This window comes from Elaeis guineensis, chromosome 3, assembly GCF_000442705.2.
Source record: "Elaeis guineensis isolate ETL-2024a chromosome 3, EG11, whole genome shotgun sequence".
Classification (NCBI taxonomy): domain Eukaryota; kingdom Viridiplantae; phylum Streptophyta; class Magnoliopsida; order Arecales; family Arecaceae; genus Elaeis; species Elaeis guineensis.
Window position 1 is genome coordinate 101,270,345 of NC_025995.2, and position 24,710 is coordinate 101,295,054.

General features: G+C 34.8%; 2 protein-coding genes across 8 annotated transcripts; one reads left to right on the top strand and one right to left on the bottom strand.

Annotated features, from left to right (window-relative positions):
• Window positions 1-2,584: 2,584 nt before the first annotated feature.
• LOC105041395 (AP-4 complex subunit mu) lies at window positions 2,585-12,995 on the bottom strand. 4 transcript variants are annotated; one of them, XM_073254156.1, is made up of 14 exons: window positions 12,841-12,995; window positions 11,318-11,412; window positions 7,923-8,126; window positions 7,596-7,712; window positions 7,322-7,450; window positions 6,605-6,731; window positions 5,705-5,805; window positions 5,443-5,547; window positions 5,224-5,318; window positions 4,112-4,199; window positions 3,859-3,919; window positions 3,693-3,766; window positions 3,081-3,139; window positions 2,585-2,887 (listed from the first exon to the last, which is right to left on the bottom strand). In XM_073254156.1, the coding sequence occupies exons 1-13, from the start codon at window positions 12,896-12,898 to the stop codon at window positions 3,101-3,103; spliced, it is 1,293 nt and encodes a 430-aa protein (XP_073110257.1). In that variant the 5' UTR covers window positions 12,899-12,995; the 3' UTR covers window positions 2,585-2,887; window positions 3,081-3,100. The 4 variants fall into 4 exon arrangements, 3 of the variants coding, with proteins under 3 accessions (XP_073110257.1, XP_010916665.1, XP_073110258.1); XM_010918363.4 differs by lacking the exon at window positions 3,081-3,139; XR_012139823.1 differs by lacking the exon at window positions 4,112-4,199 and having other exon boundaries at window positions 2,871-2,887.
• A 2,477-nt stretch (window positions 12,996-15,472) lies between these two features.
• LOC105041394 (serine--tRNA ligase, chloroplastic/mitochondrial) lies at window positions 15,473-21,221 on the top strand. 4 transcript variants are annotated; one of them, XM_010918360.4, is made up of 10 exons: window positions 15,473-15,875; window positions 15,994-16,145; window positions 17,604-17,697; window positions 17,774-17,922; window positions 18,016-18,108; window positions 18,695-18,874; window positions 19,963-20,129; window positions 20,495-20,629; window positions 20,721-20,814; window positions 20,897-21,221. In XM_010918360.4, the coding sequence occupies exons 1-10, from the start codon at window positions 15,653-15,655 to the stop codon at window positions 21,173-21,175; spliced, it is 1,566 nt and encodes a 521-aa protein (XP_010916662.1). In that variant the 5' UTR covers window positions 15,473-15,652; the 3' UTR covers window positions 21,176-21,221. The 4 variants fall into 4 exon arrangements, 3 of the variants coding, with proteins under 3 accessions (XP_010916662.1, XP_010916664.1, XP_073110259.1); XR_012139824.1 differs by having other exon boundaries at window positions 15,516-15,875; window positions 20,741-20,814; window positions 20,897-20,947; XM_010918362.4 differs by lacking the exon at window positions 15,473-15,875 and having other exon boundaries at window positions 16,005-16,145; window positions 17,597-17,697.
• The last annotated feature ends 3,489 nt before the right edge of the window (window positions 21,222-24,710 follow it).

A 24,710-nucleotide genomic window follows, 5' to 3' on the forward strand; every position in this document is an offset into this window, starting at 1 on the left:
AATGTTTCGGTGAAAACTTCTTGTTGTGCATGAAGCCGAGGAGGAAAATAAAGGCTAGAATTTTCTTCAAAAAAGGAAAATAGGAGCTAGAATTAGCAGTGTTGGATTTGGCTATTGGGAATGTGGATGAAAAATAATTTAAAACCTTGTGTTTTTGGAGTTATACATGAAGCATTAATGACTCTGATTTCTCGACAAAAGATAGCCCTTAGTAATGTAAATGGCTTACTTGGCCAATATATAAAGCACGCTGAAATCTCAAGCTCAATATCTCACCTGCAGCTCCACGGATAAAGTATCCATTTCTTTAATAAAATATCTCTACCTCCGCCCTTACTCGCGTTAGAAAATCTAGAGCCTATTTTTTTTTTTTGAGAATAAAAAATTTATTTAAAAATTTATATTTTTTTAATAAATATTTTTTAAATAATATTTAGATAAAAAAATAATTTATTCATGTTCTTTTGTGTATTAAAAAATGACTTAAAAATTTATTTTTAATGAAAATGAAATAAGTAAGTTACTTCCTCCACTACATTATCATAATAAATATATATATTATTGAGTACATAATAGAGATGGATAAGTAGGAAGAATAAGGACGTCGAGATGCCTTCAAAATATTCCCCAACATTACATAAGTTGGTTATACTAGCTGTAAAAAAAGTACAAAATGGCTCAAAAATCTATTATTTTTATATTACTAATTTTTTTGGATAAGTTATTAAGATCTATTTATATTTTTCATAATATCTTTTATTATCTATAATAATATAATATTTTATATTATAATATATTATATTTTATATATTATAATATATTAAATTTTATATATTATAATATATAATATTATATTATATATTCATAAATATAGAATATAATATATATATTAAAATAATATAAGATATTAATATTATATTATAATAACAAAATAAAATATTGTACTAAAATATGATATTATATTATATTAGAATAATAAAATATTATTGTCTGATAATAATATAATATTATATTATATTATATAAGATAGTATTATATATTATTATTATATTATTATAAGATTAAGGGTATATTAGGAATGAAATAAGATAGTTATTTTTTCGATTAATGAAAAAATTATTTACCCACCTTCTAAGTGGGTAGGACTTTTCTCTTATTAAATAGGTAAATGCTATCTATAGTAAAGATAATTTATCTATTTAAAAAAATATAAAAATATAAATTAATTGATCAATTTTTATATTTATTTATAAAAAAATAGACTCCTAATTTTCTGATATGCACAAGGCCAAGGAGGCTGGTAACAAAAATTAATTTCAAGGCCTCCAAAAGTTCTTAATTAATAGTTTTGGTTTTTATACATGAAAGACAGTATCGATGGCCAAGAGTCCCCTATCGTACATCAAGAGAAAGCACCGCCTTTAGGAGATGTACGCCGCTTACTTGTCCATCGTGCAGCGTGTCATGAAGAAGCCGCCACTATCAACACCGTGTTTGTCGCTCGATGGACAGAGCATTTGTTTTCTTAGCAAAAAATCTCTACACCCTCTCAGTGACTGACTTGGAAACATTCCAACAGTGAACAAAGCCGAGAGAAACAACAGAAGAGACCAGACTAGTTGGGTCTAGATTCCAATGTAAGAAATGTATACGGACAACTTGATGCTCTAAAGTTCTTAATAGTTCCTGGGCTTGCTGTTAAAGTGTAGTATGGAGGGCTGTGATTGCTGTAGGAGGGATGTGCTCTGCCTGTAAAACAAAATCATCCATAACGATGATTACTTCGCAAGGCCACCACAAGGAAGACTAAAAGGCTTTTGAGAGGAGCAGCGACCGGAGGTTACTTTTAGAATATGATCAAAGGATCCACTTTGAGGCTGAACGGAAAAGGAAATTCTAAGAAAGCTAGGCTTTCACGTTATTTATAGTTAGGCACATACCCGCAGTAGGCGGGAGCCAATAGATGGTTACGAGCTCCCATCAGCCATGCAGGGTGTATACCAGTAGTTTACAGCCTCCAATGTTAATGGTAGTACATGCTCTTCTACGTGAAATGAAGTACGAGTGACAAAAATCTCTCCAAGATGCATCAGCCGTGGATCCAAGAGATGATAACTGTGGTGGTCTCTCTTAAAAGCCACAAGAAACAAAGACTTCCCGCAAAGTTTGTTACTGATTCGTACCCCAGTATGATAACAAAAGCCTCTGAGACCAGCTTCAGATGGAGATTTCAGTGACACAAGACTTTCGGCTATATGTAGAGCAGATAGTTGTAACCTCGAGCTTCAGGTTGAGCCAGGTCCACAATCTGTTCATTTTTCACAGAAGTCGAGTTAAATTACTCCTTTTATATAACTAGTCTTGCCTAAGCAGTTCACCATGTGACTCACTTGCACTCCCATAGGTGAGCTTCAGCTTAGCAAATACAATTTTCACGAGCTACAGCCGTAAGCAGAGACTCTGGTCTAAATAACAAAGGCTTCCTCTCTCGGAATTTTGAGAATAAATAGAAGAGAGATTTACCAACAAAGGATAGGAGATGGCACAGCCAGGGAAATGCACACATTATACGTCAATCCAGAAATGTTCACAACCTTTTCTTTTTTCTTTCTTTCTTTTTTTTTTTTTTTTTGGTTTTAAGGTCCAGAATGGGCTTCCTGTTATTGTCTGACCATTGAAAGTGGTAATACATGTAACAAAAAGGATTGGTCATATCATGTTCTACTGATACATTCAACCAAGTGCAACTGATAAATAAAGAGAAAAAAAGAAAAAAACCATCAATTTATCATAAGCGAGCAACATATGAATTTGCTTGTGTGACGTATCTCACCCACCGATATGGTTGGTAGGTCTTGGATTTCTTTGCTATCTGTAGATATCTTACCTGCATTGGGGAAAACATAAAAATAAAAATGCCATCACTAATAATTTAAAAGTATTTCAGCACTGATGATTGTTCTTTTCAAAAAGCTAACAATTTGAAAAGTGACTCATTATGACAAGTTTGTATGGCATCAGTCAAATATATTTAGGTGCAAAGAAATAAAGAGTTGCTGAGTAGACTCATGATGCTTAGCTGGATGCTAGAAAAGGACGATCACAACATGGTCGTGAAGCCCAAATGAAATTCCACAGCCTGCATAAATTAATGAGCCAGTAGAAGATCCAATCAATTTCACCTACACCAACCCCCAACAACCCCACAACCCCAACCTCCTTTCTCTTCCAACAGATCACCCTCCTTTTTTTTCGTAGGAAGAAAAGGCCCATAAGCCATGGATACATTACAGGGGTGGCCCTCCCCCATGAAACCCCGATCCCTCAAACCTGATGAAGGTGGGATTTGAAGGTTATCTTTCAAAAAAATAAAGAAAGAAAGAAATCAGTCTGTTTCGAAGTTTTGTGAATAAGTGGTTGGAGTAGCTCCTCTACCTACAAAAGCTTTTCAATCAGAACACTTGAGGTGTTTGCCTATGATTGATAGAATTACCGAAAGTTGTTTCCAGACATCCAACAACAACTGAACTACCATTTAAATTTCAACACTCTGAGGTCAAGGGTTTTACAGGAAATACAAAGACCATGCTGAACAAAAACAAGCATAAATGCTGGTTTAGCTTGGTGGCTAAGTACATGAAATCATGAACTGATTAACAAATGAAGAGATAAAAATCAACTAACTGCCTCACCTGAAGCCTCGATGCATTGTACATCGGTATTGTGAAATTCATGTTTACCGGCCCAGCTTCTCTTGTGAGATTTCCTATATTTCAGAGTTGTTTGCAATGGCAGGATCTAAGACCAACTCAAACACAATATTACAGAAAATAGAGGCAATTGAATCAATTTTCATACCATGTGACTCCTGAGAAAATGTGAGCTTTGCACGTAATGTATGTTCAGACCCGCCAACAATCTGAAATATTATGGATAATTTTTAAACCAACATGCAGGTGACGAAGTTATAATTTGGACAGACAATGCATGTTTTCTAGACTGCATATAAAAAAAGGCAGAAGATTGATCGCAAATTTAGATGCTAAATGATCAAAAGCGACTGACATGAAAAATTTAAATAGCAAGTACAATAATTAGATATAGGTCCTGCCTTCTTTAGACACCATTCAAGTCTTTTCATGCCTTCCTTAAAATCAGTCGTCTGTCCAACTGCCCCAGGTTCCAACTCAAAACTAACCCTAAATAAGATTGTCATAAAAAAGAATTAATCAAGAGATAAACATTATAGATATAATCCAAACTCCAGGCAGAATGCTTGCACTCACATCTTACAAAGTTTTCAATGTCATGATAAGAAAATAAAATGCAAAATCTTGAATGTTAGTTTAGCACCAAATATAGAAGATTCATGATATCAGGGCATCGAACTCCCATGTGGTTAGGTGCAGAAGACTTCTAAGGGGCTCTCTGGTTGCAAGGAATGCAGCTCAGAAATCCGCTTTTTTTCTTGACGGACCCAATATTCCATTTGCTTGGCCCAGCAGAAAAATAAACACCAAGAACTTGGAAAAATTAAATCAAAGGCCTTATAGCAAAAGTACAATTGGTGTCTCTTTTTAAGTTTTGCTTTCTTTTTCCAGTAATTGACATTGGAACTTGAATTTTCCTTTTACAAGGAAAATGCATTATTTTTCCTTTTCCACAAGTCTTGTTGCAGCTAAACAAACTCAAAAATCAAAGCTTGCAAAAAAACTCATGTTCAATATGTCAGTGGTTCGCACATATCAGATATCCTAAATATACAATATATAGAGTTTAAGGTCTACATGTTATGTGTTTCTCCATGCTGTAAACCGAAAAATGCTCGCAGGGACACAAACATGTCGCAAACCCACATATGCGTTACTTTGAATCAAAAACGTGGTTGATGACATCATACAGATCAGAAGTCCACCAAAACCATTTTCAAGAAAGTTCCCAGCTATTAAGGAAAGCTGAGGATGCAATTCAGAAGCAATCAGAAAAAAAAAAACCCAAGGCACAAAAAATATAGCCATCTTCACTAAAGAGTTGAATACAAGTATCTATTAGAAAGAGTGCTGAGGATGTCTGGTTTCCAGATGCCAGAACAGACAGCAACAAGGAAAATGAGACACTATGATGTGTGATCGACAATCAAAGTATCAAAATCTGAGAATTTTAGAAGTGGCACTGATAACTGCCTAATACAAGAGATGAAGTAGCAAGAAAAAGAAGAATCACCTTGTCGTATAAGTTGGCACTGGCATCTGAACTGCAATCGTATTAGCAGTGACACTTGGGGAGAAGTCAGCACGAACTTTAAGAATGACTTCAGCCTATCGAATCATAAAATAAAATACACCCAGATGTTGACTTGTTAAAGTGAAAATTTATTATGTTAACTGTATATGTCCAGAAGCATGCCATAATAGTAAAAACCTCAGAGTAGCACGTCCGTACCTTTGATGGTCCTGCTTCTTCAATCAATGCATTAACACGAAAAGGAGGCTTGAATTCCTGAGTCATACGATAGTTCATTACAGCAAATTCTCCATCTGGTGGTATCTATGACCAAGAAAGAAACGTTAAGTGCCAAAGTCGGCTGCAAGATAAAAGAGAATGCTTTGAACAGTGTTGTGCCTGTCGCATCAATCATAAATAGGAGTGGATTAACAAAATTGATACTGTTTGCCACTGTTATATGTAATAGAAATCTACTTACCAATGTCAATGTTCTGTCCATATCAAAACTGTCAAGATGCACAGATTCATGGAAATTACAATCATCAAGTATCACGGCTCCTCCACCAGAACTTCTATAGTCTTGCATAATCAAATTCATAAAAAAGATGTATGAGTTGTGGTAACAATAAATGGGCCAGCTAAGCCTCTTAATTTTAAATTGGCAATATGTAAGTTTGCACAGTTCTGGGATAACTGTCTTTTTTTTTTTCTTGTTTGGTAACTAGATATCTGTCATTAAGGAGAAAGCAACATCTTTCAGTTGTAAAACAACTACATGCGTATTATTCTATATTATGTTGTGTAACCAAATCACAAAAAGAACAACGTGTTACAACAGTAATTGAACCATATATGAGTTAGCGAAATCCCGTTGACTGGTGGATTGTCAATATATAAGTTCGCATATTTCTATGTTATATCATCACAAGTCATTAAGGAGAAAAAAGTTTTGTATAAAAAACAAAGGAAAACCTACTACTTAGGCACCACATCAGGATCCTACATCAGGAAGACTGTATCTTAATTGTTGGATTGATCAGAAACTATTGTGAGTTTTGAGTCACCAACATAATGATCAACATAGACAATTATCACATTCATGGTTTTTACTAGGTAGAAGCAACTATTCTAGTCACAAAATGAAAGGTAACATAACAGGCTAATTCAAACAATGGATGTTTGTTGAGTTGGTTAAAAGATGGAGGCAGAATAAATGATCATACCATCAAAAGTCATCACAACAAAGAAATAAAAGACATGATGACTTTAATCATTAGAATCTTAAAAAAAAAAAGAAAAAAACTAAATATATTAGAAAGATGTGACAATAGACGTTTGCTCAGAAAAATCTTATAAGCATGTAATTTACAAACTATACCATAGACAGAAGCCCCGCTTCTACCAATGCTCAAATCCTCATTAAGAGCTAGGCGGATTTCTGGATTTCCACTAAGGTAGCTTTTCATTTGAATGGTCCCGTCAATCTCAGAAGTGAGTATGTAGCCCTGTTTAGAGAAGCAGAACATCAGGAAATGGGTTGCTAACTGTAAAGACACAGAGAGAGCTGCCAACAAGGAAAGGAAAAAAATGCAAACTGATGTAATATAACATTTCACATAATAGAAATAAATCTTTTAATAAGAGTAGAAAGAAGCAACCAGAAAGAATGAAACTGGTATAAGCATTCAACAACATCAAAAACTAAAACAGAGGGAAAATGAATAGTATGTCTATGCAGGAATAAAGGAGCAAGCTGATAAATCCATGAAATCTTGACCAATTTTGTATTAAAAGAATAACCATATAAAGTTAAAATTGCAAAATACATACTTAAACTATCCTAGCAAATTTGAAAAATGGCATTAAAACTCACAGAAGAAAAACAGCTTGTTATAATTAAACATTGGCTTAAATAATGCAAAAATTACTTGTAACGTGCCACATGAACATGTCTATATTCGTAACCTAATGCTTACATCTGCATTACATGTATATAACTTAGTCAACAAAGACTAGTATCCAAAGAAATTTAAACTAACTGGGTTCCCCAAAAAAATTAATTAAATTGCACAAAATATAATAAATATTTACTCACACTAGAGCTAAATGTCACACTTATTTTCTCGATAACATCAACAAATATTTCATCCCTCTTCCTACCACCAGGTTCATTGGCTACAACAGATTTGGTGACAGCTGTACCTGGCATCCGTTTGGTGCCTTGCTGCAAATACCCAAATATCAAATGTTAATCATAATATCAAATCAAATAGCCACAAAAGTTAAGATGTCATTAGCGCACACAGCTTCTCATGAAAGAGATAGATTGCCCAGTATTAGTGCAAAATGACAAGATAAATAAATGATACCATAAACATGGCTGCAGGGCCAAGAGGTGGTATTCGTGCAGCATCAACCATTATTGGCTCATTAAATACATAAGACTTCAAAACCTCCGTAGATGTTGTTTGTGGATATCCAAAGTCCTGAATATATGATTCAATACAAATTAAATGCCACCAGGGGTAAATCACATCATTAGATTAGTTATTTACTTTTAACCATCATAAAATCACGTATCACAGATTGGCAAGAACATAACAATTTAATATACCTAGTAGAATCCAAATTAGGAAAAATAATGCAATGACAAAGCAATAGTTCTAATGCCAAATATAATAGCACAAAATACATACGATGACTTCATCAAGCAATTCATACACAAGTACAAAATTTTTCCGCAATGAATCTTCATTAAGAACTCCAAGGTAGTCTTTGATGACACGTGCAATCCTTTGTAAAAGCTCCAAAACAAGTGATGGTGACACATTAACCCTTGTAGTTGCCACAAATAACAATCCAGCAACCTTCACGTGAATGTAATTAACACCATCCACGTTCTGTTGAAACAAACAAAAGAAACGAATCGTAAGACTTAGCAATGAAATGATGAAGAGATGTACTACTAGATGATATAAGAAAGTAAAAGTGAAACATGTCAAGATACCATTGATGGAAGGACATAAGCACAACCGAACAAGTATAACATAGCATAAGATAATTTAAAAATCACATAATGCAAAAAAATATTAAAATGAATAATTGACAGCTAGACATACTAAATTGCACTATTGAGCGTAAAAGCATCAACACCTTATTGATATAATTAACAACAAAATATGAAACATTTCTTATGGACTCAAATTCCATAACCATGTTAGCACTCTCAAATTTTAACTCCATGGACTGAATTGCTACTTTGATGTTTTTCAACCAAACTCTCAGTGGAGATATTATCTTCTTTTCTCTGTATATGAAAACTAATTCAAAGATGAAAGAAGATAACCAAAACACAAATGACCAACATGAAAGCAAATAGCTCCTAAAAGTGTGAAGCAGCATAAGACTATGAGAATGACATACTAGATCTTCATCGTCATTATAATCCAAACACTTTTAGATGAAAACAAGATAAGTAACAGAGTGCCATCCCCCAAAACAATACACACAGAGATAAGTGCAAGTGAAAACCCACACATACAAAAAGAGCAGAAAAATTTGTCTGTCAAAAAGCTAAAACATTTCTATAAGCAACACCAGCACAAATGGAAGATGCATATTTCCAAGCTACAATGGGAAAAGTACTGCCAAAACAATTCATTTGCCAATAGGTAACCTCGTGTGCTAGCTCGCTTCTGGAGAATAAGTCGAACGGCTATTGTGGGCCTTGTCATTGCGCTAGATGGATAGATGTAGAAACATAGCGTATTACACCATACACCATCTATATGGTGCATTACAGCTGTTTTGGTTCCACTTATTGTTGTCATTCATCCAAAAGTTGAAGTCATTGCTGGCTTGAACTGAGTGGCACAACCTATTTTCCTATCTCTCCACATTAACAGTTAAAAGCTTTTTTCTTCTCGTTTGGCAACTTTTTATGAGCGGGCTCTTTTTTTTTTTTTTTTTTTGGTGGTGGGGGGGGGGGGTTGTGTTTGCACTAGATGAGACTGGTTGCTTAACAGTTATTTCTACATTTCTACTCTTTTGCTCTGGATGAAACTGGTATGAGCAGAAATACCTGGTCACTTTGGTCCCTTTATTCAAAGGCATAACACCAAAAAGATAAAAATAAATTCTTAGTTATTTCAATAGTGTGAAGTCTGCTTGAACAATTCTGCTCCATAAAAATAGCATCGCAGAAGTTGGAAACTTGCAAAAAATTTGGCAGCTGAAAAAGTGTGAACTCTACTGTGGAGGTGATGTGTCACAGTCCAAAACCCCAGATGCAGCACAGCTTAGTATATTCTTGATTTTTTCTCAATTTCTTGAAGCCCCATCATGTATGCTATCACTCAGTCCCTAGGTTATAAGGAAGAGAAGAAAGATGTTCTGTATTCAGGTCACTCAGCTTTTGCATGCACACAAAAGAAGGGTTATATCTCCTTATGATGCACCAAAGGTTTACTTTCTAACTAAACCAATTAGGAAAACCTTGACACTAAAATAATGGAACCCTTAATATTTTACCTCAGCAATAGAATTTCCACCTTTAATCCATAGAAAAACGCAATTTAATTCACCATAATTCCTGAAAATTAATATATTAATTGAGTTTCTTTACCTTGAAGAATAGGTGAGCCTCTCTCCTATGTCCAATTTAAAGCCCAACCTTGCAATTATCTAACGCCCATGATTGCATAGAATCAACACTGCATCAACTATTTTGAAATTTTCCACGGGTGTAAATATATGATTTACCAAAAATGACAACTCTCTTTTATACTTTTCACTTGATGAGACCAACTTGTGTTTGGAAATTAAAAAACTTATTGGAACATAGTGATAATTTTCATTGAAACAGCTTCTTTTGAGTCAGCCATTCTGTCCAGTAGGATATTTTCATATCCATAATTGACTAAGTAAAAGCTTAAAGTTTGATATTCTATGTGATAAGATGTATTCACTAGTATGAAGAAATTTGGTGTTCAAGCCTGACTTCTGATGACAACTATTTCTTTGCAAGGACACTACCTTCAAGAGAACATTACCAGCACAGTGAAGAAGCTCAATAATGGGAAATGGTGTTTGATCTAACTCAAATAAATCTATCATAATGATACTCGCAAAAATAATAAAACTTGAGTAATACATAATAGACTCCACTATAATGGCCGCACTAAGAGAATCATCCATCTATCACAACACTTACGTCTCAACAGAATAGTATACAAAATGTTATTCAAGTTTCACTTTATCAGGAAGGATTATGCTACATATCAGCATTTTACCATTGAGATATGCATCTTTCAAAAGGATGTATTCTTATCCTCTGGATAAATAAGAAGAAACATTTCAAATTTCAAGTTCTCAACACTTACATCACACATCAAATTGTTTAAAAAAGAGGATGTTTTCACAATCATTTGCTGCTTGATAAATGTATCTACCATGCTCCTTTCTTCTCATTAAAATAAACATGCAATTATCAGAAAAATTTGTTACTCATGAATGAGAATATTCACATCTAGAGCTGTCATACAGTTGCCTTCCAGCCACTGTTCTAAACATTCACGGAGGTACCCCACCAAATCATTATTTTCAACTTCAAATTAGCAACCCTCTTCATATGCGGTAGCATTGTTTATGATCGCATGACCATAATAATTACTACAAAACTCAGTGTTCACTTCTGTTAGGGAAAAAGGAAAGGTTTTCAGTGACCCCACTGAAAGTTGAATGGTGGATTAGAGATATAATGCATCTCTATTATTGTTATCTGAACAAGATTAGCCATGAAAAATAATAGCATGACATTTTTAGCCACCTGGTTTAGAACCAGATTGAGCTATATCTTGGGTGATCTCGCTATAAAAAGTGGTACATTCTAATAGGTTGCAAGGACAAGATACAACAGCATAATAATAAGTAAACTGCTAAACTGATATTAAACTTCATGAGGACAGTTTACTAAATCGTCAGTTGCAGATTTGGTAGGCTATGCTTGCAAACTTTTTTTAAAGATTTACAATAATATTTAGAAACAAAAGATATACAGCTATATATTAACTTTTCATATGCAAATACCTACAAAGACAGGTGGTGCCTCCTCTGCTTCATCCCCTTTCCAGAACTTCACTTTACGAAAAAATATCTCTGCACTCCCTTTTTGCACTTCACCACGATCTGCATCATTGTAATAAAGAAAAATCTAATTTCATATGGATTCAATCAAAAGGATTGCAACCCTAGCTGGGACCTATCATCCTGAAGAGCCATTACTGACTGACAAGTTTTTATCAGACTTCCATGGCTAATAAACACATTATTTTATTATAAATAGTACTGCATGTGGTCTTAAACTGGAAGCAACCTATTTTCTCTAGAGATATATAGCAAACCATTTAGGAGAAGAGATCAAAGATAATAACAGAGAAATGTACAAATTCTTGCATATGAAGATGGCTACTTCAGAGCATACCAACCATTGATGATTTAAGAAGTTTGTATGGAGTACCTAATCTAAAGATATCTCGATAACAGTATATGCATAATTATATGGAGATGTAATATCAAAGTAAATGCTGCTTATGTATGTACATAGCCTTGTTCTAGAGCCTCAATTTGTTTTGGAAGAGCCCTGTCCAGAAGTCAAATGTGAAACGAGCCTCAAGTACTTTTTTTTCAAACACTGATGGCATGTCCTTGTCTGGTAAAAAAGGCCCATGCACTTCAAACCTTCTCAAATTCCTTCTCTGATTTTTTCCTTGACGAAGAATTTATATACAAATACAATCGCAGAACAAAATGTACTACAGAACCCATGTTTTTCTGGTATTTACAATTCAGATTCAACAACAAGCAAAATTGAGTTGTCCACATATTCATCGTATAACTCTAGCTACACAAAGAAGTTGGTTCATGATCAGTTCTGCAGCAAAGCAGGAAAGCCATCAAAATAAAGACATTATGTGGGGAGGAAAAGAGAATTTGGAAATAAGTCTACAGTATTGGTTAACAAATAGATCAGATTTACGATTGATCCGACAGTGTAGCAGAGAAGGCATCAAAACTCGCATACTTTATAAGGACAAAGATAGAATCTTGTGCATCACTCTGAAATCTAACTACCAAAAGGAGTATTTTTTTTTTTTTATGATCAATTTTACAACAACCACAAAGAAGGATTCAAAACACCGCTATTACAAGGAAACAGAACAACAATTTGGGCACCAGTATATAATTTTGCTCCAAAAGGCAGCCGGGATCATATTCAATCACTCAGAAATGCAGTAGCTTAGAACTTATAGGAGGAATTAAAATTGACGCGTTCCTTTAAAACGCAAAGATGCAATCCTTATTACTTTGGATCTATCGTCATGAATTTGGCGAAAAGAATCCTGGTTGGACATGGATCGGATTCAAATCCGTCGAAGGCCAATTCAGGATAGGAAAGAAGGGATCAAGAAGTTCTAGACCCCGTTGCACTCCACGGATCCCATCGCCCTCGCGCCGATCTAAGGTTAGGGTCTCGATTGACCGAAGAAGGGCGCTTTGTGATGGGCTCCGGCGAATAAACTGGAAAGGAGAGAGAAGGGGAGGGAAGGAGCTTACAGTCGCGGAAGACGATGTTGTCGCCTCGCTGCGACAGCACGAAGAACTGCGAGATCATGTCTTCCTCGTTCGGAAGCCTAGAAGAGAGAGAGAGAGGAGAAAATGGACCGCCGCTTGAGGACTGCGAGTCCTTACGGCTCTAGCAGTGATTTTGACACGTGCGATGCACGTGATGGAAATAGATATTAGGACTAACTATTTATTAATGTGCGGCACGATTAAAAAGCCCAGGTTATAAATTATAAAATAACCCGGGATTAGGAAAATAGTTTAAAACTTAGGGTAAATAAATTAGAAATGGAAGGTTAATTTATTGATATATAAAGTATATTGCTAGATAGAAAAAAAATGATAATAATGGAAAGGCACCGGCTGTTTTTATAAATAAAAATTTAAAATTTAAAAAATAAATAATAAGTTAAGCTTCAAATGCTACTTAAAACACCAACTATATCGAACAAATTTTATGCAAAACTTCATTGCTTATGTCTCTTACATGAACAGAAAGTTTTTAATAATATATTTTATGATTAATTTTTTTTTTATTAGATGCTTTTGTCCCTCGATGTTTTACTGTATTAACTCTTGAATGAGAGAGCTACTACTATATAGAATAACTAAATTCAATCACTTCCAATTGCTTAGCTTGACTCGATTCCACAAAATAGAATAGAATATTTTTTTTCACCACTCCATTGGATGTCAAGGGTGACATGGAGTCCATCCCATTTGGCTCCATTACAAGATCTCAAGTGAGTCCAATTTGATCTTCACTAGAGAGAGATACAACTTAATTTTAATTTCTTCTAGCAATAGGTGCATCTTAAAAAATTATAATTTGAAGTTATCTGGTATTTTTGTTTCAAGATTGACTTATCCATAAATTTAAAACTTTTTCGGAAGATACTTTTCTCTGAATATGCTTCAAGATTCATATGTATTGAACTATATGGAGCTCCATATCCTCTCAAAGATACTCTCTTTTTCAATTTGTCCACACCTCCGTCATTACTGTCCAACGGTCTACTTTTATGTTGTCATGCAATATCTTTAACCTTCTATCTTTTCTTCTCCTTCACTTTTTCTATCTTTTTCATCGACTACACTGCCACACAATATCTCCACATAGATAACTAGGTTTATCCTTAGATCCTTATCACTAGCAACTTCAATACCGACCTTTTCATCCATTACAATTTTTATTTTATTATATATTAAATATTTCGACCTAGCATCTACTCACAACTTGTTTAATAGAATTCTCATAAAATATATTCTTCTTTTTCCAAACTCTTTTTCAAGTGTAAGCAGTGAGTTCTCTTGTATGTCAACCATCGTAACCTAAGACCCGAGTTGCCATACAACTTCAACAAAATTACAAATTGCCATTATATATTAGTTTATTTATCAAGAAATAAATGGAACAACATATGGAAGGGCAAAATCATCTAATAGGGACAAATATATAACTCTCATCCAAATATAACTTTGACGATAGATCTAACTTCCAAATCAAAATAAATAATCTGGATATGGATTGAAATTAAGATCCAATCTCAAATTAGGATTGGCTATGGTTTTCATCCAAGTACATTTGACCTATTTGGTCTATGGTCATGGTTTAAATCTCATGTTCCATACAATGACCATAAAACCAAGTTGAAGACCACTATATGAAACACAAAAAAAAATTGATGGCTAGTCCTTCTTTCATTTATTGATGATATAAAAGTTCAAGATTTGTGTTTCTGTACAATAGCATATATATAATAGTTTTATGGTCATTATATGAAAAATAAAAAATAAAATTCAACGATAAACCTTCTATGATATATAATTTATATTAAAACTTAAGATGCATATTTATTTATTGTGATTGTACAACCATTCTATGTGGGGATATGAAAAATGAAGATAGATTTTATTGATAGATCTCTTTATATTTATTAATATTATGATCAAAAGTTCATATATGATATTTTAGTAAGCAAAAATACCATAACCACCGTAAACATGTAAAATAAAATTTATAAATAATCTCTATATTTTCTAGTTATTATATCATAATATAGATGCCGTGTTTTTATATAATAATTATGTAACCATTCAACAACTGTTATATAAAAGATAGAAGATAAAATTTAATAACAAATCTTCTTATCATTTTTGATAGTGCGTAATATCTACACTATATTATTAAATAAAAAGCTAATGTGCTATTTTAGATTTGTTTTGTTAAAGTAACAGAGATATCCTTAGCTATTCTATTCACAAACAATATATATATATATTGCTCCCAGCCAAACTAATTAAAATTTATTTTTCTAAAATAAAAATAACTATTCATATACTATTTTATTGAACTGTTTTTTGAAACAATATTAGTTTTTAAAAATTTAAAAATAAATTAAAATATCGATACTATCTATCGAATCTATATATTTATCTCGCTTACTCCCAATTCCTTGAATTTTTTATTAATTTATTTTTTTAATATGTATTGTACGTGTCTTTCTAGTATTAAATAAATGTTCCCCCAATACCAAATAGGACAACGCATAAGCAATTAAAATTCAAAATATTTGCAGGATGGGATGACGCCTTCAGATCCACGCGCCGTGCACGTGCCAGAGTTTGTACCAATCTTTTGCAGTCTGATCTTAAACCCCTGCCTCCACTTCCATTATCCCCCGCCGCCCGCCTCGCCATCTCCCGCGCGGCCCCGCCCTGTCCGCCGCCGCCCTCCGCCTTCTCCTCTCTATCTCTCTCTCTCTCTCTCTTTCTGCCCCCCTCCCTCCCCGGAGACATCGCGATGATATCAGGCGGGTGCTTGGGAGGGACGACCCTCCACAGCCTAACACTGGCCCCTTCCCGCTGCCGTTCTGCTTTCCTCCTCTCTCCCCTCAAAACCCTAACACAAACCCTAGCCACCAATCCCCATCGCCACCACCCGATGCTCCCCCTGCCTTCAATTCTTAGGGCCTTCTCATCTCCGGCCCTTCCCACCGCCTCCCTCGCCACCCTAGAAGGCCAAGGTCGTTCCTTTTTTTACCTTCTTCTCCGCCCCTCTCTAGCTTTTTTTTTTTTTTTTTTGTCTATATATGTACCAAATTCTTCGAATCTTATCATTTATTGCCTTTTTGGTGGTTGCAGTTGCTGCAAAGCCCCAGTGGAGAGCAGCGATTGATTTCAAGTGGATCCGAGACAACAAGGATGTGGTTGCTGCCAATGTCAAGAACAGGAACTCCAGTGCGGATTTGGAGCTCGTGCTTGAGCTCTATGAGAAGTTCTTGAGCCTGCAGAAGGTCAGGCTTCTGTCCTTTATTACTTAATTTACTCCAGGATTTGAAAAGTTTCGATTTTTTTGGTTCTTGTTATTTTCTAGAGGTTGCTGGATTAGTTTTCGATTTGGGTTTATCCTGTGTTTATAATTTTCATGTGAGAAGTGCCAGGGTTATAATGAAATTCTCACACAAAAAGGTTGCCCAGCCGACACACGACGAACATAACCGACTGTTTTACACATGCGTCCATACTATAGATAGGTCATCCATTGTTAGTACCGAGGAATGCCACTATAGCGTGGGCAACATATCTGATTTCTAACGTTTGTTCTGATGTAAAATCTTGAATTTTTGTTGTTATCATGTCCATTCATAGAACAGACCATCAAATCCTATAAAATGAAAAGCAAGTAAGAAAGAAAGAGTTTTAGAGTATCTGGAGTGGGAGAAAGGATCGAAGGTGAAAAGTGACCAGACCAATTGCCTTATCTAAAGATCAGCTGGCTGATGTTGGCTGAAGCTGTTGCAAGAAGATAACTGTGTGAACGCCATTCCAAGTGTGGAGTTTCTATGAACTTGATCCCAGGTTAAGGTTTTATAATGTAATGTTGTACGGTCTACAAGTTTTAGTTTTGGATGATGCAAGTGCATCTTCCCTCATATTGAATTGTGCTAATATAGACAATGATGAATATGATTGTTGCATTATTCTATGGCTTCTTGTTTTCCTCTTAATTATGTTTCTTTTCTCCATCCTTTCTTTCTTCTATTCTTCACCCACCTTTCCAAACCTTGATGCCATCTATTGTTCTCTTATTTTACATGGTCATCATCCGCCTTTTGATCCCTTCATGCCATCCATATACTTCTCTTCTTATTCTTGTCTGTTTTACATTTAATGGACCATAAATCTGATTTCTTTGGAGTTCAAATGTATGCAAGATCAGTTCTGATTTTAAAGTCTCTTTAGGTTGAATTTTAAATGTTTATCATGATTTCAAGTGGAAGTTGTAGTATGACATGGTATGATGTAGCACCATTTCAATTAGATTGGATGCCAACGTGTGTCATATATTATCGCAAGAATGTCAAAAAAAAAAAAAATCACAAGTACATTTAAGAATTTAGAAAACTTGATGGTATGAGGATCATAATGTGTGATGTATACCTGTATCTCAAATTACAAAAGCTTCACCTGAGATGCATGCGACTATTCATGTCATTGCTGGCACAGAAAACGGCATGTCATCTGATGAATTACTAAACCTTTTTAACCATGCTTTTTTAACTAGCAGAGACTAAATCTGGTTTTAAAATTTAATGTGAAATTAGATTCCCAACTGAATTTATTAACAGATTGAAATGTTAGTAGCAGTGATAATGACCATAATAGTAACAATCAGTCATAACAATGATAATCAATGCTGGCAATAATGACAAATGATACACCAATATCTAATTTTTAGTCACAGATGGCAGGAAGTTGAACGGCTCCGAGCTGAAAGGAATATAGTTGCTAATAAAATGAAAGGGAAACTAGAGCCATCAGTGCGTCAAGCTCTTGTTGAAGAAGGTACAAACTGATAGTTCTAAATCTATCATTTTAAATGTTGTTCAGCCTACATAAAATGTGTCGCTGTTTCTTGCAGGAAAGAGTTTGAAAGAAGGACTTGTTGCCCTTGAAGAAGATCTTGTTCATCTAACAGATAAGCTTCAACAGGAAGCACAGTGTATACCAAACACTACTCATCCAGATGCTCCTATAGGGAGCGAGGAGAATTCTATACTGCGAAGGATGGTATTTGGTTTCCTTCGTTCCGCATTCCTCTAATAGATTTTGGTGACTTTAAATTGATCAGGATGTACATTCTTTGTTTTCTAAATTGCATAGGTAGGCAGTCCAAGGGACTTCGGTTTTGCTGTGAAAGATCATCTTCAACTGGGGAAAGAACTTGATTTGTTTGATTTTGATGCAGCAGCTGAGGTATTCCCCTTGTTCTGTGTTTTATTGGATCAGCAAGTTATTGAGACATGATTTGTTGCTGCATTATTTATTTTGCATCCTAGTAATTCAGCTCTGCCAATGTATTTGTATGTTATGACTATTAAAATGATTTTAAATTGAGAATCCACTAATTTTATATTGTTGCTGGACTATCAAAAAAATGAATTGATTTTATCTAAAATGCTGTGAACTCGTCTTGATGTTGATGTGACTTAATTTCTGGTTCACTAACATCTAAAAAAACGTAAGAAGCATATATTTGATGGCTCAATTGAAGGAAATAAAGTACACATTTCATTTGAGGAAGGCTTTACAAAGAATTGATAAATTTGGAAGACAACTTAGAACAGAAAGAGCGAGGATTTGCAAGCCCATCTTCTATAAAACTCATCCCTTGGGAATGATAAAAGTAGTTTTGATCTGAATATCTTTTCCTATATCTCTCTTATGACCCTGGATATTCTGTTCTTGCCTATCTTGCATGTTTTTTACCAGCTTTTTTGCTCCTTTCGCTATCTTCATTTATTGTGCATGTATGTTAGCCATCACATGTTGTCTTCTGTAGGTCAGTGGTTCAAAGTTCTACTACCTAAAGAATGAGGCTGTTTTGCTAGAAATGGGCCTTATTAATTGGGCACTTGCAGAAGTTTCAAAACGGGGTTTTACACCTCTTATTACTCCAGAAATTGTCAGGTCATCTGTTGTTGAGAAGTGTGGGTTTCAACCCCGGGGCCAAAACACTCAGGTTTGTAATTTGTCCTTGGTACATAATTATGAGTATGCTAGCTCGAGACTGGTCATTTTCTTTTACACATTCTTAATAACTTGGCTGAATTATAACATGCTTCCAATTAAATTTTTTAAATTAAGGCCTATTAAATGCATTATGCTATAATGTATGACATTAAGTTTGTTGTTTCATTTTACAAAATTGCCCTGCTGCAATACATCTACAACAGCAGGTGGGGCTGTTAAAAGCAGTGACAGATGTTTCATCATGGAATACTTCAGTTGATTAACTTGATGACTTTTATTGGCTTATCACATGTAAACGTCTAAGCCTGAACTGATAGGATATTGCTCCTAACTTGTTTTTTCAACTGGCAGCAATGAAGCCATCATTTGGGTGATTGATGTTTGCTATATGTTAGTTGAAACTTATCAATTGTTTGTTGTATTAAGCGGTAACATGCTAAATATGTGACACCGTTGGACATCCAAATTGTCACCAGACCACGAGGTAATATCTGCATATTTCCAATAAATGACATTGAATGCCAAAATCAGCTACAGCATGGTTGAAAAATGTGTCCACATTAATCCCCATTTGTGGACCCTTGTCCAGATGGAAAGCATGTTTTGAGATTCATGTATTTTGATGGTCATGGATTCCAGGGTTATTATGAAAATATATAAGAAACCTCTTGCTAAATTAGGAGGTTGTGGGAGGCATATTAGGAAGAGTGCAGTTTCAGTGGAGAGAATGGTCCTCAAGATGCAGCTTCTAGTAGAGGTATAGAATCTGACACCTCTAATTGTTGAAGCCCAAAGAACATCTATAGAAAAAAGTAGCGGTCAAAGTATTGCTGGAGATGATTTCTACTCAGCTTAATACTCAATGCAGAGGATTCTAGCCAGTTTATTTAACATCACAGCTAAAAAGTTCACCCAAAAGGGAAACTAACTTGTGGTCTTTATCCTTCTTTGGCAATAATTGCGGATTTTTGCAGTCATCTGAATTTCCTGCACAAATGGACATTAAAAAGTATGTAGAATTATTAATTAACTTAATAAGAATCTTTTTGGTGTTAGTCTTATATATTTCCTTAACAGGTTTATTCTATTGAAGGCAGTGATCAGTGCCTCATTGGAACTGCGGAGATTCCTGTTGGAGGCATCCACATGGATTCAATTCTTCCTGAATCTTCATTACCTTTGAAATATGTAGCATATTCTCACTGTTTTCGTACTGAAGCCGGTGCTGCAGGAACTGCAACAAGGTGAGTCAACATGTGGAAGCACTCTTTGGGAATTCATATTAGCCCTTTGACATGCACACGCACTCACATACCTTTTTTTTAAAAAATATATATATATAGATATATTCTTTCAGTAGGAAAAGTTTATTATGACCTCTGCATTCATGAAAAAATAGAGGGGCAAAAGACAGTGTACTCTCCTGCCTGATGCGATGCATAATTGACGTTACCCTTTAGACCATGTTCATATCAATGTTGCTGGATGCAATGTGGACCGCCTCTCTCTAATGAGAACATATTTCTCAAAATATTGTTGAAAAAGCCTGGCAACAGCCTCCGAAATTTTTATGGCATGCTTAATTGTTGGGACTGTATACTTTGTACAGGGGCCTTTATCGAGTCCACCAGTTCAGCAAGGTTGAGATGTTCGTCTTCTGTCGGCCAGAAGACAGTGATCGGTACCATGAGGAACTCATTGGAATCGAAGAAGATCTATTTGCATCTCTTGGTCTTCATTTCAAGTATTCATCAGTCTTTGCTGTTCTTATCTGCCTAGTTTCCTTTTATTGTTATCATTTTCTTTTGATGACATTTATTTTGTTTTGCTTATAGGACTTTGGATATGGCAACAGGTGATTTGGGTGCACCCGCATATCGCAAGTTTGATGTGGAGGCATGGATGCCAGGACTAGATCGGTATGGCGAGGTATGACAAGAAACTGGGAATGGCTAAAAATGTGCTCCATTTAAAAAAATGCTGTTCTCATTCTCTACTTTTACTGTAACAGATATCAAGTGCATCGAACTGCACAGATTATCAGAGCCGGAGGCTGGGCATCCGTTACCGCCCATCTCCATCAGATCCATCACAAGCAAGTTCAAAGAAAGGCAAGGGCAGCACACCCACACAGTTTGTGCACACGCTTAATGCCACTGCATGTGCTGTCCCACGCATGATCGTATGTTTGTTGGAAAACTTCCAGCAAGAGGATGGCTCTGTATTGATTCCAGAGCCTCTGAGGCCTTTCATGGGTGGACTTCATGTTATTCGCCCAAAATCCAAGTAAAAGTTAATGAAAGTGATGAATACATCTTCATTTTTTTCCCCTTGAATTATTAGAGAATTTTTTTCGTTGATTCATGTTAATTTTTTAGAATATACTGATATTCAAAGACTTGTAACATGTCACTCCTTCAACTAAAACTTGCGAATGGGATGTTATTTATTAAATTTCTTTTTCCTTTAAAAAATGATGTCTGAGTGCACCGCTTGTTGGAAAGTGCGGATGGTTGGAAGACAACAAACACGCCATCAGAAGCGGACGCAAGTTTATTATTACTTTGCTAGGGTAATGCTGCTTTTATTTTCCCAATATATATAGGAGCTTCTTTTTAATTATAGTTTGGCTGCAGCCACCCGGTCGGTGTCTTTTCCTTCGTTGCGCCAAACGGGGCTTGAGTCGATGGCAGCAACCAAATGATCTTTATCTTTTAGGTTAATTTATTTAAATTATTATCAATTTAATATGATAATTTAGATCATTATATTCGATATATTTTTTGAATAATAATTTAAATTATTTTGATAATTCAGGCTGTCTTCTGTTGGCAATCTAGATGGAAGACAATCTGAATTATTTTGAAGTGGATTGATCATCCAGATTGTTATTTTTTTAATAATATTATAATAAAAATTTTGAATAAAATTATTTTTTTAAAAAATTATATAAAATTTATTATCTATTTTTTTTTCTCTGTGTATATCTCTGATCCATGACTCCTCTATCTCCTTTTGTCTGTCCGTAATTTCTTCGTCTTTATCCCCCATCACTCTTGTGGCTCTTTCACATCTTTCCCCATCATCTCTATAGCTTCACACATATCCGCTTTCTCTCCATTCTTTCAATATCCATGATTCTTTATATTTCTTAGTCCGTCATTTTTCGTGTTACCATCACATTCATATTATTTTTATTATTTTTTATTAAAAAAACATCAAAATAAAATTATTGATGATATTTTGAAAATTTAATTTTATATTATTGATAATTTGATTATCATATTAAATATATTAATTAATTTTTTAAATAATTTTATTATAATATTATTTATATATATTAAATATAATAATTAATATTATTAATAATTTAATAATGATAATCTATTTCGAATACAATCTATGTTACTATCCAAAATTGTCCTAACGACAATCTTATTTCATTTCACCTCTTCCCCCGCATGTGCTTGGCGGCAATTTTTGTCGAAATTCTTTTCCCTCCACCTCGAAGTTATATTGACGAAGAAACTGCTTAAATTGGTACAGTGATCATTAAGGTCCATGTCACATCTTGCAACTAGTACGAACGATTGGATCACAAGGACTGTCAGCAAGATTGCTGCCGATGCAATGCTGCAGGTCATCGTCCAGGCTTCACAGTTAAGTATAGCTTGCGAGTCGACCAAGGCTGTGTGTGCTCACACACACAGCAACCGAGCGAATAAAAATTATAGAACGTCATGTATTCAAGAGTGATGAAAATCTGCCACTGCTAGTTCCGAATTTTCCAAGTTATTTGTATTTTTTTATATTATCTTAACGTGTTAATGGATTTAATTTTTTAGTTTCTTTTTATGTACGTCAATGCAGGTACCCACCGAAGTGCCTTCATGCTGCTCTGAACTGCCTGCATACCGCAGGGGCTTTTGAAACCTTGGAGATAAATATGCCTCTGTCTAAGTGCATGCCCATACATTAAACCACTTGCAGTTGACTGGGAGTCATATTTTTATCTACAACTTACATACAACAGCTCAGCCAAAAAAAAAAAGAAAAAGAAAGAAACCTAAATGTTGAACAGAAATTTAAATAAGTGCATCATATTTTGATCCTGTTTAGATGGTAATCCATCACATAATTAGTCAGTCTCTTTTTTGGCCCCCTCACTCTAGACAATGCATATGTCGCACTTCCTCTACTAATCTTTAGCTTGTTCATAGGTTCGTATTTGCATCCCAGCTTTGCAATATGCATCATTTATGAAATATCACCAGCATGCTGTTTCTATCCTTTCAGTAAAAGGCTACATGAAAATTTCCTTTTTCCCTTCTTCCAGTTTTTAGATTTTTGAACTCTCTCTTGTTTTAATTAATTTATTTTTTTGTTGCTGCATAATTCAAAGAAACATCAAAATGTTTCAATTTAAAACAGTAATTGCAGTCTAATCCCCTGGACAAGAGTGTGCTTCAAAGTGAGGACCTCGAACCCTCGTTTTTCTAATGGGCATTAAATGTGTATCAGCCTAAAGCACAATGCATGAATAATATCCATCAACATGATAACCTCAAGCAAGTCATTTATCCACGCGAGTAATATTACACTGTAAACAGGTAAGAACCAGTATGTAAGATTGATGATGCTTAGATAAACACCTAAGGTTACTTTTAAAATTCAAGATGATGTAAACATGTCTGCCATGAAATTTGTCAAGTTCCTCCACTTCATGCATTCATTTCCTAGTAGCTCAGAAACTATGACACCACACCATATCAAATGCAGTATTTTTGCTTCCATGTCTGGCAGTGTTTCTCAAGCTCATTCTCATTCTGTAATAATTCACAAAAGCCCTGCAAAACCAGGAATTTTTGCTTTCCGGAAAGTAAACAAAAGCAACTGCAATTATTTACTTCATTATGCTCAAGGAATTCCATTATGTGACCCCACTTCTCTGAAAATAGTTTGGTTCCAATTACGGCTTTCTAATAAAAGTGAGTGACTTCAAGATTTTATTCAAGACAAAAAAAATTGTAAAACTTTGTCTAGTTATTCTTTTCATTGATACATCAAGATACCATATCTTAGATCCTTGTTCACCTATGCATTAAATTCATCTTAGTACTACGCATGGAGAATGAGTTCCTATTCTAGTCAATTTTTGTTCTTTTTTCCCTTAAACCAAGCGGAAGCCTTAATTTATATTCTCATGCATGCCGCTGATAATCAAGTTTTTTTTTTTTTTTTTTCAATTAAAACAACCTTTAAATGTTTACTCACAACCTTCACCCATGATGGTTAGGTCAGCCCTTCCTTTTCATAGACCAGCCAATGGAGATTTAAGCACTTCCCACCTGGAGCATTCTTGTATCTTCATTCCACATGTCCCTATTATTTCACTATATTCTCCATCTCTGTCCTTGGCTTCACTCCTACATGTCCTCAGTAGTCTCAATGTACCAAACCTCGAATCCATCCTCATAAAAATAAGTAGCACTGCAGTCTGGCTTTTTTTTTTCTCATCATTCACTAAAACATACTTGTACTGGTTGGTGAATTCCTATCTGGTTACTTTAGCCCAGATCCTTAAATCTTCATAAAGAACAAAGATCAAGATAAAGATGAAACAAGAAAAACACAAACATATATCATTAAGCTAGCTGCTGATAAGCAAGTAGAACATACATATGGTTAATAACCAGAAATATCAGAATCATATGGTTTGTAAGACTTATTTGTTCATGTACTGCCATAAACAGCTCCACCTTCTTTGTCCATAAACTCATGAACACTGTTTCCTCCAATTTTTTCCTCTGCTTGCGTACCATATG

Excerpts from the sequence above, each read along its gene's own strand:
- LOC105041394 (XM_010918360.4), top strand. The coding sequence starts at position 15,653 with ATGATATCAGGCGGGTGCTTGGGAGGGACGACCCTCCACAGCCTAACA. Across the intron at positions 20,630-20,720 it reads TCTCTTGGTCTTCATTTCAA|GACTTTGGATATGGCAACAG; the intron begins GTATTCATCAGT and ends TTTTGCTTATAG. Across the intron at positions 20,815-20,896 it reads GACTAGATCGGTATGGCGAG|ATATCAAGTGCATCGAACTG; the intron begins GTATGACAAGAA and ends TTACTGTAACAG.
- LOC105041395 (XM_010918363.4), bottom strand. The coding sequence starts at position 12,898 with ATGATCTCGCAGTTCTTCGTGCTGTCGCAGCGAGGCGACAACATCGTC. Across the intron at positions 8,127-11,317 it reads AGGAGGCACCACCTGTCTTT|AACGTGGATGGTGTTAATTA; the intron begins GTAGGTATTTGC and ends TTGTTTCAACAG. Across the intron at positions 7,713-7,922 it reads AATTGCTTGATGAAGTCATC|GACTTTGGATATCCACAAAC; the intron begins GTATGTATTTTG and ends TCATATATTCAG.